This window comes from Lagenorhynchus albirostris, chromosome 6 (genome assembly GCF_949774975.1).
Source record: "Lagenorhynchus albirostris chromosome 6, mLagAlb1.1, whole genome shotgun sequence".
Lineage (NCBI taxonomy): Eukaryota > Metazoa > Chordata > Mammalia > Artiodactyla > Delphinidae > Lagenorhynchus > Lagenorhynchus albirostris.
The window spans coordinates 12,862,252-12,878,170 of NC_083100.1; the positions used below are offsets into that span (position 1 = coordinate 12,862,252).

General features: G+C 39.2%; 1 protein-coding gene across 1 annotated transcript in view; it reads right to left on the reverse strand.

Moving 5' to 3' along the window:
* Positions 1-15,919, reverse strand: part of NYAP2 (neuronal tyrosine-phosphorylated phosphoinositide-3-kinase adaptor 2) — a 247,402-nt gene that overhangs the window by 38,928 nt on the left and 192,555 nt on the right. The window contains exon 5 of the mRNA XM_060151256.1: positions 6,225-6,328. Coding sequence (XP_060007239.1) covers positions 6,225-6,328 — 104 coding nt within the window. The remainder of the gene's footprint in view (positions 1-6,224; positions 6,329-15,919) is intronic.

The following is a 15,919-nucleotide window of genomic DNA, read 5'->3' on the forward strand; positions in this document are numbered from 1 at the left end:
ACCCTGAGCATACGATCAAACCAGCCATATAAAGGTACAAATGCGATGTAAACATTCTCTTAGTTCAGGCCTGATAGGACCTGGAATACCACAGGGTCTCACAAAAAGGTTTGTTCAACACATAAGCAAGGGATGGTAGAAACGGGGCCCCTTCATCACGTTAACTTGCAGAGCCACATGCTCCCCACCCACATACTCTGCTCCTTCCTCTGTTTTCTCCCATCAAACACAAAACCTTGACTACTAGATAGGAGCACTTGACATTGTACATACAACTGATCAGATGAAACCTCATAACATATGTTCCAGGACCCAGGGCTGGAATAAAGCAAGTATGGTCTTGGCAAAGCAAGTCATGTCTACACTAATGGCAGCACAGGAATTCTAAAGAGAACTGAAGCTTTTCTACTGTTAGAGCTTGTAAGGCAAGGAATGTCACTCGCCATCCAGTTCTACAAGGATTGAGTCATTAGCCACTGCAGTCAGTGACCTGCAACACACCCTGGAAGGAATTCAGGGTGAAGATCAGGTGCCCTGGGAAAACAGGCAAAAACAGGCCCTCAGATAGTTAGAAATATTTCAAGAGAAATTTTTTATGAACCTGGATTCTTGCAACTTCACATACCTAGAAAAAACACTACTATCATTAATTGAGATAGCCTTTCTTCGTGACTAGCAGTAGTAACGTTCTACTGAGATGTTTGCTTGGTAGCACGTACCCCTCTCCCCTGGTGTCTTCTCCCACCTCTCTGGAGCAGTTCCTCAGAGCTATCTGAGAAGCTATAGTTCCCAGGCTATCGTCCTCAGTAAGTCCCTGAATAAAACTGAAACTCCCAGTTCTCACACTGTGTGTTATTTTATTTCAGATGTTAGGTTTGTTTTCCTTTTTCTACCTGATCCAATGCACAGAAGCTGAAATTAAATAAGAACATACCCTTTAAGTTTACATTACTGAGAAACGTGGGCGGGCATCGAGTGGCTGAAATTAGAATTCCTTTCCATGTCGTTGTTCGAGTATTTATGTTACTATACTCAGGATCCCTTTGCCTTTAGTCTTCCTCATGCTCTCCAGGCTCCTACAAGTTTTGTGTGCAAACGTCCTGATTGTCTGAGAGTTACAAAAGCCCAGACCTCACACACAGGCTGAGAAGGAGCAATGGTCTGCTCCAAGCTTTCAGGAGAAGCACAGAGGCCGTGGGACCAATCAAAACACCTCACTACTCTGAAGGTATTAAAGACCAAGAGAAAAGACAAAATTAGACTGTGTGAGAAAAACATTTTTTCGAGGATATATAGAAAGAGACATTTATCGAGAGAGATAGTTAGTAAGTCAACCAAAGTCGTTGAGTGTCACATTGTAAACTGGGTAAAGTCTTTGTCAGGGAATCCTCTTAAATTCTCAGTCTTAGTCTTTCACATGTACTGATCCCTAATTTCTATCTTTGGGTGATTTAGCTCCCTTTTTTTTTTACTATATCTAGAAAACAACTTTGACATCCAGGCATGTCCAGAAACACACCCTAGACATGCATCAAGCTATGGGTGCTAGTACATTCTTCCATTATCTAGGAAAGCTGGCCACATGCATGCTGGCGTGCAGACATAGACATGGAGCGCCTGGGAAAAAAAGAAGGTATTCTGCTCTGCAGGAGCCCGGGCAGGCTCTCATAAGGCCCCAGCAGGGTCATCAAGCGAAAGGAGGATGTTAGAAGCTTGGAGGGAGCCCAGAGGACTGCCATCAAAAGAAATAAATGTTTGGGCTTCCCTGGTGGCGCAGTGTTTGAGAGTCCGCCTGCCAATGCAGGGGATGCGGGTTCGTGCCCCGGTCTGGGAAGATCCCACATGCCGCGGAGCGGCTGGGCCCGTGAGCCATGGCCGCTGAGCCTGTGCGTCCGGAGCCTGTGCTCCGCAACGGGAGAGGCCACAACAGTGAGAGGCCCGTGTACCGCAAAAAAAAAATTAAAAAAAAAATAAATGTTTGAGAAATAATTCTGAAGGGGCAAGTTGAAAGGAACTGGGCTTGTTTCCCTGGATAACAGCTTATAAGTGCACAGCATGGACCAGCCTAGACAAGGCCACTTCTGGGTAGTGAGAAGGCAGCTCTCAAGCCACACAGGGCCCACGGAACAAGAGATAACAGCTTCAGGGGCGATTTTTAAATTTCTAGAGAAATGTGGGGCTCTCAGATTTTGAAACGTATGTCCAAAGGAAGTGACAGATGGCTTTCTGTTACCCACTTCCTGACATCAAGGGTAATCAGAGATAATCTAGTTTAGAACAACTGACAAACCTCAGAGAGAAGGTGAGTTCTCAGTTCAACACTTAGGTCACTGTTAGCTCTGTGATTCCCTGATTTGACCTGGGGGGGCTGTTACTTAAAAAATGTGAAGTGTGTGTGTTCGTGAGTGTGTGATTGTGTGTGTGTGAGATAGTGGGCAGAGTATGTGAGAGTTTGTGTGTATTCATGTGCATAAGTATACTGGGAGAGTGTGTGTGTGTGTGTGTGCGCGTGTGTGTGTCAGAGGATGTGGCTCTCATCTCCTTCCTTCCCAGAAAAAATAAGTACAGACATTTCTTGGGAACATTTTTCCAAAGAGAGCTGGCACTTCGGAGACACACCCTAGCTGCTCCTTCCTTGAAGGAAAGACTGGCTTTCTCATGGCCCTGCTCCTTAGTTTCTATTCCATCACCTGCTGCAGTAAAACTAGAGATGGCCCCATCTCCAGATTAATGGGGGTCACTAACACCATAGTCCAGAGATGGAGGGATCACATGAACAGCATTTGCTGTCTATAGAGGCACTCACACTTCTTTCTTCTGAGTACACAGCTTTCTACTTCACTACAGAAGAAGAAAAAAAAAAAGATAAAGTGATGTGCTTCAAGTGCAAAATATTTCTCCTATACCGTTTTGCTTTTATAAATAAGAAAATAAAATAGCTTTCTCATGGAAGCTGCAGAAATTCAATCTAATTTCCAAAGGTTTGCTTTATGACAAATGCCAAAATATGTGGCTGCTTTGCCGTAAAATTCCAAGGAAATGTCACTTTCCCCTAATTGCCCCGTGACTGCTCTATTTATTCAGGAGTGAATTAAGAAAGAAAAGAGCTATTTTTCATCTCACCGAGTTTTAGAGAGTATTACACGTTGTGTAAGAAGCTCTAAATGCTTTGGAACTCATATTTCTTTCTTGAACTTCCCGTCTTCTCCTACGTATTTTAAAGTTCCAGTCAGATGAGACTATACATTTCTACAAATCTTGTGTCTCCTATATTACCTGAAGCCGAAACAGACTGCATAGCCAAGCAAACATTACCTCCACTTTTATTTTTACACAAATGCCCTTGGTGGGCAGTCACTATGCGCCCCGGGCTCCTCGGCGGGTCAGTCAATCACTACTGTCTCCAGATTCTTTAGGGGTGGTCCATCATCATTGGCCTAGGCTCCTGGGGGTGGGCGGCAGTCCCTTTTGGCCAGCTCTACCCATCTCTGCTGGAGTAACCTCCGTCCCTTCTGTCTCCTCCTGCAATACTTCTCAGAAAGCTCCAACCATGATCTGAAGTGGTGGGTGAAAAACTAGTACTGAGGGAGCTGAAAAGAGATAAGATGTGAACAACCTGGAAAAAAAAAAAAACACAGCTCCTTCTCTATGAGCAGAAATGTCCCTTAATATGGCTTCTTAAAGCCAGACTCCTCGATAGATAAGCACTACCGGAATTATTTCAGTGACTGCTTTTGTTTGTCTGAAACAGATCACATGGTCTTCCAAAGATTTCCTAGTAAGAAGTCTCTTAATCATCTATTAAGTCTATTAAGCATTCTGTGTTTTAATAACTATCAGGAATCCTGGTGGAGGAAAAACACTTTTTAAAAAAGTGACCAGGATGATTATTTGTCGGATAATGCTAGGTGTTCCGTATCCTAGTTTGTGTACGAATATTCAATGTTTTTAAATGTCTTTCACCATTGCCTGGGGTGGCTAAGCCTAGGGAGGTGTCATCCTGGTTGTAACTTAAGGAGACATCTCAGTCAAGAGCATGGGAATTAGGTGAGAAGAGGGTCTTCAGTAAGTACCCATTGCCTTTAGTTCAATTCCAAGTTGTAAGAATGCAGAGCAAGGTTCTTCTGAGCCATGTTTACCCCATTAGCGCTAGCATATGGGAAGAGGTGAATACTACATCTGGTCACAAGCCACAGGGGAGAGACTCAGAGGCCAGCCTTCTAATTTGCAGCCCTGACACCCCTTCTATGATGTGGCTGTGTGTCAGAATTTCTCCTGGTTGGAGAGAAAAAGTGCAGCATCTAAGTAACAAGAGGGTCTTTCTCCTGTTGCTGTGTTTTGAAGAATGAAGAACATCCTACCAGGTAAGCGAAGAGCTGATAATGCAAAGGTACAGAGTTGCACCTTGTTTCTGTCTGTAAGTTACCCCAGGAAACTGCTTTCATTGAGAATTGAAGGGGCGTAGGATGAAACAACTATAAAGATAATTAGGAGAAAAAGCAAATGAAAACAAAGAACACAAAACCTCTCTGAGATACCGAGGTAATGCAATAGCAAGGTATATATACTTGGAAAATTGATTGTATTGATGCAATCCTCCGCCAGCTAGCTAAAGGTCTCTCCTTTCTGTATTCAAGTTTTTAAGCTTTGAAAATCTGTAAATGTAATATTTTGGAATAGCTTTAATCAACTAAGGTGGCAATTCATCTTAGTGAGGTTAATTGTGTTATTTATTTATTTATTCATTGTCTTATTGTTTCTACCCCTTTTATACCCAAAAAAGTGTTTGAGGTGGATTCATTTGGTTACAAAGCATTTAAAATGTTAAATTAAGACACAAGAAATTCTAAATGGCACTTGAGATGCTCTTGAGAGGAGCCTCTCATCTCTTGCATTTGTAGATATCTCATATATTCATGAATCAAATGCTGTGCATATTTAAGCCAGACCAAAATACTATAAAGCACCCTGTCTCCCATTAGAAAAAATGCAATTATTCTTCCTGGTTATGTTTTTAAAATAGCTTGACATTTATATAATTGATGAATATGTAATTTGCTAATCAGTAATGGACAGTTCCCATGGAGATATCATTGCTAGTTTTATAATTTACAATTTCAGAAGAGTTTTATGAAAGTGAACATTAAAGCTGGGACAAGCAGAGAGAAACCACTCCAGGATGGTACTATCCTATTTAACACCCATAATACATTTAACAGTAACAACAATTAAGCTTCACAAATTGTCATTGTACTGAATTCCTATTGAATGAATTATAGATAGAGCATTTATACGTAGTGATTTTTCCCCATACTATATCCTCCGTACACAAGCATGTACCAATGAACATCAGAGCAACATACTGTACTCTAAAGGATTAAATGATACTGTAGCTTATGCCTTTATTCCTTGTATCTTTTCTCCAAATGATAATAGAGATCTCATATACCATGCATAAACACTTACATTCCCTTACTGAGAACATTTCTGATATTTTTGGTATAAGAGAGAAAAGTCATTTATTTAAAGATTGCATTATTAATCTACAGTTTGGGGTAAATACCTAGATTATCTGGTTGGTCAATTTGTCTTTATGGCCAAGAAAAAAGACCAGCTGCCATGTTCAGTCCAAATGAGTTGGTATATGAATATTTATCAGGACATCGATATTCACTGTCTTACAATCATGCTCCAAGCTAAATAAAAGTAGAAGTAAGACGGCCACAAATATTACAGCATAATAGGATAGGAACTAAACAATATGTACAAATTCATTGACAACATCTGTGCAAGGGTTGTGGACAAAACATTTAAAAAGAAATCTACATAAAACAAAGTCGGTAAATTTATCAAACGTTGATAAATTTTCGGAGACGGTATAAAAGTACACAAAACACGGAAGAGAGAAAGAACTTTAAAAAAATAACCACTAAGCCAATACATATAGTACAAGTTTACATTTATAGTACAGAATGATGGAAACCAGAGACAAAAACGATTTGGTAACAAACAGCGAAGAAAGTTTCACCAATCGCAAGGAAGAAAGACTTGCCTTTTTGAATGAAAACACAGACGGCCACAGCTCATCCCTCCCACCCACACACACACAGAAAAATAAAAGCAAATGCAAAGTTGTTACAGCAACACACGACAGACAGAGGTGGAAAGCGTTTGGCATGTCGCATCACAGGAAGTCAATCACGATTGGCTAACGATGATGGTACCTGGCTCTGTTGCAGGTCACTGGCTTGCCTGAGAGGAGTAACGGATGGAGGGGGCACACCTGATGTGGACGCAGACCGGCCTAGTTTGCAGCTTACTTTCGGTTCTGTGAACAAGGGGGAAAGACAGAGCATTAGCTGAGCAAAGTCTGCAGGGATGAACCAGACCCCAGGCTTTCTTCTGGTTTTGCTACCCGTTCTTTTAATACACTGAATTCTTCTGATGTTTACTAATCATTGGCAGGTGATGAAACAATTTCATAACAATTGATTCTAAAATGAGCCTTGTTCACAGATCAGCTCCTGGGAATAAAGAACAAACCACTTAAGTTCCACGCCTTGTTGCCTTGCACACTTTACCCTATTTAGAGTGAGTTTCTATAGAGCGATTACTGGAGCAACAAAATCCCATTGGGGAAAAAGCCATTCTTCATTCATTCTCTTATTCTTTCCTTCTTTTTCTTTTCCTAACTTTCTAATTTTCAAGTCTATATTGTGCTGATTACTTTCACCATGCTTTTGATGTAACATTTCTCCAATTTAACTTCATTTGCTTTGAATTGTATAACCACTTTGAAGACTTTTGACATCTTTCATAATAATATTATTTTTCAAAATTAAAAAGCCTTCCCCTAACTCTTCCTCTATTTAAGGAGCCTAAATAGGCTGCCTAGGTCATTATCAAGATACTTTGAAGACTGCAATTTGGGGAATGGAAAGAGTTCCCTTCATTCAAGCAGCTCAGAATTTATGGTGTACAGACGACACTGATCTTCAGACATATTTGAAGGTATTTATAAAGGAGAAGAAAAGCATCAGAAGAAAAGTTGACATCTACGCTTTTGCCACAAACTTTTATATTAGCTGTCAGTTTTTGAGTGCCTAGTATATCCCAGCTTCTGTTTGGGCTGCACTTAAATTATCTCTAATCTTAAAGATAATCTTTAGAGTTATGAATTAGCTATAAATGCTCCCAATTTACAAATTAGAAACCTGAGGCTCAGCAAGGTTAATATTTGCATTGCAAATACACAAGCACTTTTCAAAAAAACCTTTCATTATATTAATAAATTTGACTTAAAGATGAAACTCTCTGAACTAGTGGCTTCAAATGATATTACATCACTAATTTACCAAGCAGTGGCAAGCTGATGCTAGAGAACAAGTTCTGTGCTGGATAGGAACACTATCTTTATGCCCCCTTTTTTTTTTTTTTTTTTTTTTTTTTTGCGGTACGCGGGCCTCTCACTGTTGTGGCCTCTCCCGTTGCAGAGCAACAGGCTCCGGACGCGCAGGCTCAGCGGCCATGGCTCACGGGCCCAGCCGCTCCGCGGCATGTGGGATCTTCCCGGACTGGGGCACCAACCCGTGTCCCCTGCATCGGCAGGCGGACTCTCAACCACTGCACCACCAGGGAAGCCCTATGCCACTTTTATATAAGCTGCTCTTCAGAGAAAAGCTTTGCTATGTCTGCATCACATGACCTATGGCTAACTTCAGCCTCTGCTCACTGCCTTCTGGCCATTCTCTCCTCATCCTTCACAGACACGAGATACAGATACAAAGAATAAGATAAGCTGGCGTCCATTCACACAGAGACCTTTCAATACACCCTCACCCACACACACCCTTCCTCTCCCACCCTGCTTCAAACTATTAGACAATGCCTCATGTCCATATTAGAATAATTGTCTTAACGGGTAATAATAGCCTTTCTTGGCAAATTAGATAGTCTTTTACTCTGTGCTTCCGATTTAGCAAGGAAAAAAAGACAATAAGCAGGCTTTGGACTATGAGATGACTCCACTAGCTACAGGACCTTAGAAAATGTTTTTCATATCATTTAAGTTTTATTTCTTTTCAAAACAAATGAATATAATCCTTTACTCATTATTCAGAATCCATTTATTTTATACCTACTATGTGCCAGGAACTGTACAGAGTGTGGTCACCAAAAACCCACTCTTGCCCTAAGAGAGACTTACAATCTATCCAGGAGCAAAGATATTAAGCAACAAATTATGCATTTGATTATATAAAAGCAGCTGTGATCAGCCCTCTCGGTGGAATTATCAGTGGTAGAAGAACATTTGCTGGGGGAATGAACAGGTGTTAGAAGGATGCTGACATCTACTTTGTGGGCAGTAAAAGTTAAAGAGCTCATTTGTTCTTTGCTCTTTCAACAAACATTTATCAAGGGCCCACCACGTGCAAAGCACTGCAGTGGATGCTAAGAATATGGGTGAGGAAGACACCAATTTCCCATATTTTAATGAGGTTTATGTTTACTCAGGGGAGACAAACAGTATGCCTAAAATGGTTTCCTGAAAATTCAGAAAAATTAGAAAGGAGAAGTACAGGGTGCCATGGTATCATTGATCAAGATACGCCTCGTGTTCTGGGAGGTAGGGAAGGCTGGGCCCTAAAAGAGCTGTAGTATCATAGGATATTTGTCCTTCTCTGTCTGGCTCACTTCACTTAGTATGATAATCTCTAGGTCCATCCCTGTTGCTGCAAACAACATTATTTCATTCTTTTTATGGCTAAGTAATATTCCATTTTGTGTGTGTGTGTGTGTGTGTGTGTGTGTGTGTGTGTATGCATCTCACATCTTCTTTATCCATTCATCTGTCAGTGGACACTTAGGTTGCTTCCATGTCTTGGCTATTGTAAACAGGGCTGCTGTGAACGTTGGGGTGCATGTGTCTGTTCAAATTATGGTTTGTAGAATCTAAAAAGATGATCTAAATGAACTTCTTTACAAAACAGAAATAGACTCACAGACATAGAAAAAAACTTATTTACCAAAGTGGCAATGGAGTGGAGGGATAAATTAGGTGTTTGGGATTAAAATATACACATTACTATATATAAAAGAGATAACCAACAAGGACCTTCTGTAGAGCACAGGGAACTGAACTCAATATCTTGTAATAACTTATAATGGAAGAGAATGTAAAAAAAAAAAGAATATATGTTTATATATATGTATAATTGAATCACTTTGCTGTACATCTGAAACTAACACAACATGATAAATCAACTACATTTCAATAAAAAAATTAAAAAGACAAGTACAAAAAAAAGGTCTACATTATTTAAAGAAAAAAAACGCTGTGATAATTCACACCTGCCAGTGGTGCTGAGCAGGTGGTAAAAGCTGAAGTAGGGAGGACCACGGGTGCTTAGGTTTATTTTCCAACCCACCCAGAAGTCAAAACTATTTCAGGATGTATTCCTTGTATTCACTTTATTGCTTATATAGTATAAAGAAATAGTAATGAATCACATATTCTGGTATCTAGGAGAGTGGGGATAGGTGAGCTAATGATGGATAAAAGATGGAACCGTTTCCACCTGTGATGCTTATGGCTTCACCTCTCTCTTCTCTGTTGTTTTCTGTTTGTCTTTTTGTCTTGTTTTGCTTTCTCCCTCTGCACTTTCTCCCTCAGAACATGTGCATTGTCATGGCTTCTTGTGTATCATCTTTTCGCTCTTGGGTCACATGGAGGTTTCTACAGGTCTGTCCTCTCCTCACACCCTTCCTTGCTTGATGTTAATAAGCCCCAGTGCCTTCTAGAGACTAGGGATTAATTAGGAGTTTGGGATTAAAATATACACATTACTATATATAAAATAATAAAAAACAAGGACCAAATGATAGCTTTCTCTCAACATCTTAGGTATCCTTCTGATTTTCCCATTTATAGGAGGAACATTACCTCCATTTTCCTAGAAGCTTACTTTTTATGTTCAGAGCTTTCTTTTCCTCTCTCTATAAAGTTAGTCCTGTGGTAATTTTCTTTCTTTGTGATTTATTTCAACTCACAGACACTACCACAATTTTGGTATTCAACAACTTGAGCCAAAAATAATTTCATATATAACATAGGTAATATATATTATTATAATTATATATAATTAAATATATATGTGTGTGTGTATATATATCTATATCTATATCTATATCTATATATATATATATGTGTGTAAAATCTACCTGCTGGTCCCCATTCCCATAGTTTCTCTGCTCAAAACTAACTTGTACACAATGCCAGGCGGAACTTCTTAAATTGCTTTTAGATCACACACCTTATTCAAAAGTTTTAAATTACTCCCCACTTCATACGATAAAAACTTCAAACTCACTTGGCTAATTTTCAAAGGTCCCGCTGTGATCTGGCCCCATCTGATCTGATCCACTGTGCTCTCCGTGGCTGTCTGCTCCCCAAAGCATAGACAACTCAGCATCTCTTCTCGGTCTCCACATCTGACCCTGCTTCTGTCCTTCACAAGGTGTCCCCACGCATGGCCTTTCATCAGACCAGATGTTATCTATTTTCTAAGGCCTGCTTCAACGGGCACGTCTATTGTAACGCATCCTGCAACCTTGTTTACCTCTTTCTTCCAAACAGGCTTAGCACTTATATACCGTTTGCACTGCTTGCTGTGGCTCTGAGTATTTATGTTGGTGAGGACCACAGAGTAAGTGTTCAATGAATATGATTTTTCTTTCACTGAAGACACTCAAATTAACCTAGAAAACGTCAATGCAACTTCTAAAGCAAATTGTGGCAATGACGGTAACATAGAATATGTTTTAAGGCCTGGGTTCAAGGTCTGGCTCCCCGACTTACCAAAGCAGTGATTCTCATTCAAGGGTACATGATTTTCTAGGGAAACTCTCCCTAAGTTTTGTGCAGGTGATTCTAGTATCTACCCACCCACTCTTGAAAATATAAGAGTGTTCAAATATAAATGTGTCCCATGATGACATAACCTATCGCTCTAACTTATAAATGAACCTAACTTCCCAGGAGGCATAAATCCTAGCATCTCTTAAGGAATCATCTTTTACTATATAAAATAAATGTAAAACATCTATCAGAATCCTGGTTGACCTGTTTTCATAATAAGCCGATGTTTCCATATATCCCTTTATTGCATTAGCACATTTAGTCACGTGGAGAAAATTCAACATTTTTTCCCAGAAAAGGATGGCAAATAATGTTTTTTTACTATGAGGTTCCTTTAAAGGGTATGTTGAAGAGATTATCTGATGAGTGACACAATCCAATGCCTTTTATATTACCCAATGTACCTATGGATTAATTTCCCCTGCTAGGTTTCCAGTCAGACTCTGACTTAATCAGCCTCTTCCAAGCATAGACAGTGATATCTCTAAAGCACAGACTGAGACTTACTAAAATCCAAGCAAACTCCCAATTTCATCGTGACCCACAAAGGCCTTGCTTTACCCCTATTGGACAGTGGTCCAGATCGTGTCTTGGTTCATCCACCCCCTTAGGGACTGCAATATAACCACGAACCGCTCATCACACATGGCGGCTGACCTTGCCGGCCAGCCACCCTGTAGCTTTAAAGTCAGGTCACCCAGCGGTCGACTGTTCAATCCCAACATGGCTCATGTGGGTTATGACTTCACCTGCAGTGGCAGGCTGAGATGATTACTTATGAATTCATTATGCACACATGCATTATACACCGGCAGGTGGAAAATGCACACATTTGTGTGTATGTACACAGACATACATACATACATACTCCATAACGTTGTTGCTTGATGGTATCATGTCATAAGGACAATTTTTTTTAATTGTGAGGTTTTGGTTTATCTTTATCATACTCATTTAGCTCTTCTTTTCTGTTTCACCTTGTCTTTGACTTAAATACATTTGGAATCTATCATGGTGTTTGTGGGACCTAGTTGGTGAAACAAATCCTTATGATGTTGGATCCACCAAGGTTTCTTTGGCCAAAATAATTTTCTAAAAAGTCTCAAAAATCCTAGAAAAGATTCTATTTTTATAACCAAGCCTCTTAGAGAGTCTCTAGGGCTGTGACATCAAAGTTAAATCGTCTAGTTCACTTACCTTTAGAAATACACTGTGTTTTGAGCCTTAAATAGTGAGGCTTAGGAACCACAAGACTAAAAACAGTAAGTTTTCATCCTAAATTTTAATATAAAAATTGCCAAGGTGTTTGGGGGTCAAAAACGATGGACATATGCCTCAAAAGTTAGTTAAGATAAGGCTTTCCTCCCCTTAGAAAGACTCATTCCATTAAAAGATTAATTATGAGCTAGAAAGTATCTATTCTCCCTACATCCAAGGAAAAACCCCTTCTTGTGTAATAAACTACCAATAACCATCCTAGAAGTAAAAGTTGATGTTGTTTGTGCAATTTCAGTGAAGGTCAAGTGTAAAGAGAACAAGAAAGAATGTGCGAGAGAAACACAGAGAGACAGAGAAAGGAAAAGGAAGAATGGAAAAAAGGTAGAAGGAAGGAGAGGGTGAGAAGGAGGGAGGGAGAGAGGAAAGAAGGAAGAAAGAAGACATTAATTTTAATTCCTTGAAATAAACCATCATCAAGACATTATCATGTGATCTTTCCAGGGTAATAATTCATCATCATCTTAAAGTTCTTATTAAGTAAGTGCCCATTGGACTTTGTTACTTAGAAAGAACTATTTTCTCTCTTTTTATTCTTGTTGGATACAATCTTTCATTGCTTTTTTTTTAAGGATGGCAATTTCTCCATCATTTCTCATCTTCCCTGTAAGGTGAACTGAATTTCTGTTCAGGATTATGTCCCTTGGTATTGTTATAGGATAATCCCCAAGGCACCCACAGCTACTATTATGAGTACTAGAGTTCTCTTTGTTTTCAGAAAGCAAAGACAAATGATTGTTCTCAACCTCTGGATCTACACAGCAATAAGAGATTAGTGTATTTTTACGAAAAAAAAACTTTCATCTAGCATCAAAGAAATAAGGTCAAATTCTGGGGAGACATATTTTTCTCCATCTTGTTTTATTTTTTCAATACATAATATTTTTCTCTACTAGCAGAGACATATTATGATTTTCCCTAGTCAATCATGCTGCTGAAAGTTTCTAATCAATGACTTAGGGCTACATGGAGGTCACAAAAAAGGCCTTTTATTTAAAACACTGAGGTATGCTTATTGCAAACTCTACTTTCATTTCTGGGAAAGGCATTTTTTTGAAATAACACATATGCTATTTGAGATAAACTGATGCCTGAGTAATAAGGGGCAGTTTTGCCAGGACTATGTTAAAACCTTCACAGATTCCAAACATTTTGTTTTAAAGCTTCCATCACCCATCATAGCAAACATATAGGACATCCTAATGTCCCACATTGAATGTAAATTTTTCAGTATATAATCTGAATACATTTTTATAATTTTGCTTTGAAATTATTGGACTGTGAATAATCCAATTAATTCATGATAGGCTATGATTTCTAGACAGTAATCATGTGCACTCAGGAATACTTACCAAGTTAGACAATCTAACCTAGAAACTGTTTTCAGATGTAATGGAACTGTTTTAATACTAAATTTAATAATTAATTAAATCGACCTAATGTCACATTTTGTATAGATTTAATTAGATGTTCATTCATGTTAATGTGGCAGTTTCTTTTGAAATGTTGGTGCTTCATTTTTTAATATCAAGTATTTTTATAGATCCTTGAGAAGCCCGTAGACCTAGGCACTGTCACTATGATGCTAGAAGACGAACATCTGATCATTGCTGTGATTATTTTGTGACCCTGGAGAAAGAAAATCAGTCACATGCAAAACTCTACCCTGGGAGTAGACATACTTCTCTCTCTCCAGCCTTTCATGGGACATATCTCTAAGGAAGCAGCTGATGTGGCACTTATGTGGCAGTGAATGACTCCGAGCATCCTTCAGTTATGGTCCAAATCCTAGTGTTATCTGAAGGGTCAGATAGTAAAACTACTGATGCTGGAGTAATTGGTCGTTCTCCTTGGGAATACTGGAATTCTGGTAAAGATCTGGGTTCTCTGGTAAACCCAGAGAAAAATGAGGTGGCAACGTGGTGGATGAAATTTATGACCCAATGACAGACGTAGAGAATTAAAGAATCCATTGTACAGAGGAGAAAGAGAATCACATGCATGTGGGGTTAGGAGTACTCACTGTATTCCTTCTAAATATCTGAGGCCATGGAGTTCCCTTGCCTTCCACTTTCTTATGTAGAGAGAATATAAATCATGCTGCTTGCTGCACAGGGATGCCCTTGACGCTGTAATGCACGGTTAGTTTCTTACATGGCAACATAGCATCATGTAGCATCAACAGGTTTTTTTTTTTAATTTGACAGCCTCTTTTATTAAAACACATCATTTCTGAAATGCCCTTAAGATCTTCATCACTTTAGCTGTATATGAAAATGTGCTTTTTTCAAAAAATACTTGATTCCACATTAAAAGAGAGTTAAAGTATATGTTTATAAAGGAACATATTTTATCTATTTAACAAGTAATATATGCTCCTTAATTATCTTAAAAATTATTACATAAAAAATTCATCTGCCATAATATACAGAAAAAGGCATAGGATTTGTATCAGGATCAAATGTATATTACCATGGGGATAAAAATTTAACTTCACGTTATGGTGTCAAAAATAGAATAAACAAACAAAAAATAGAGCAAAACTCTTTCATCCCGATATTAGGAATGGATACACGGCAAAAATAATTTAACATGTATTTAAAATATATGACATTTTACTCCTAAATAACAAATAAAAGGAAAGAAATGCCAGACAAATTTTTTACATCACTCACCTTATTAATGTAAATGACACTCAAAACTGGACGTAACACTAATGATATTTCCTCTTCATACAATTGGCTTTGTGGTTTGTTGAAGAGCAAACATCCTGAGACAAAATGTGACCAGATATTGAAATTGTGTATGGTCCTTGTAGCATGTTCTATTACAATAGCTATAGTTCTTTTGATTCTGCCTTGAACCACTGTCTGTTATAGACATAAACTAAGCAATACGTGTTTTGGGATAAGATCAATATGAGACTATATATGGACAGGGACTTCAATCTGATCTCCAGTAATGGTCATGTTCATTCATTCTATAGCAGAATTTCTGGAGCAGAATTTAAGACGCTTTTGGGAGGTGGTGACCTGAGGTAAAAACTATTTTCGTAAAAATGCTAAGACATTATTTGTTTTTCCACTGTGTTGACAAACGCACTCAAAGTCCCAAAACAAGACTGGATAAATCTGCTGATACCTTAGCACATCAAAGTAACAGCACCAAACTGTACTAGTTAAGTAGGCATTTTTCACTGCCACACAGACTTGCATATTTGGCAGACGCCTTCTCAAAACATGCATGAAGTGAGCTTATTGCTTTAAGAAAGACAACGGGCAGTATTTATTGACAATGATACATTTGAGCTTTCAAGCAAATAGTAAAATTTTGAAACACTTGTATTTACCACTATGAGCTTGACAGCACTCTAATACTTAAAGGCTTTTCTTAGGAGATCAGTGGCAATATTAATAAATGTGTTGTATTGATTTTTATAACAAAATGTGTCAACATATGGAAGATTTGCATGACTTAGTGAACCGATATTTTCTAAAAGCACTGTGTTATAAATCATTCATGGGGGAGGGGGTGGGCCCGGGGCGAGCCGGAACCTGGGAGCGGACGGGACCTGGCGTAGCTGGACGTGCGGCGCTGCGGCACTGGGAGCCGACCCTGAGCTCGCCCGCGTGGGGAGAGCCGAGCTCAGGGGGCATCAGAGCCGGAGGCGGAGGAGTGAAGTCAGGGCTGAGTGGGCGGAAGAGAGCCTGGGCCAGGACATGGCCA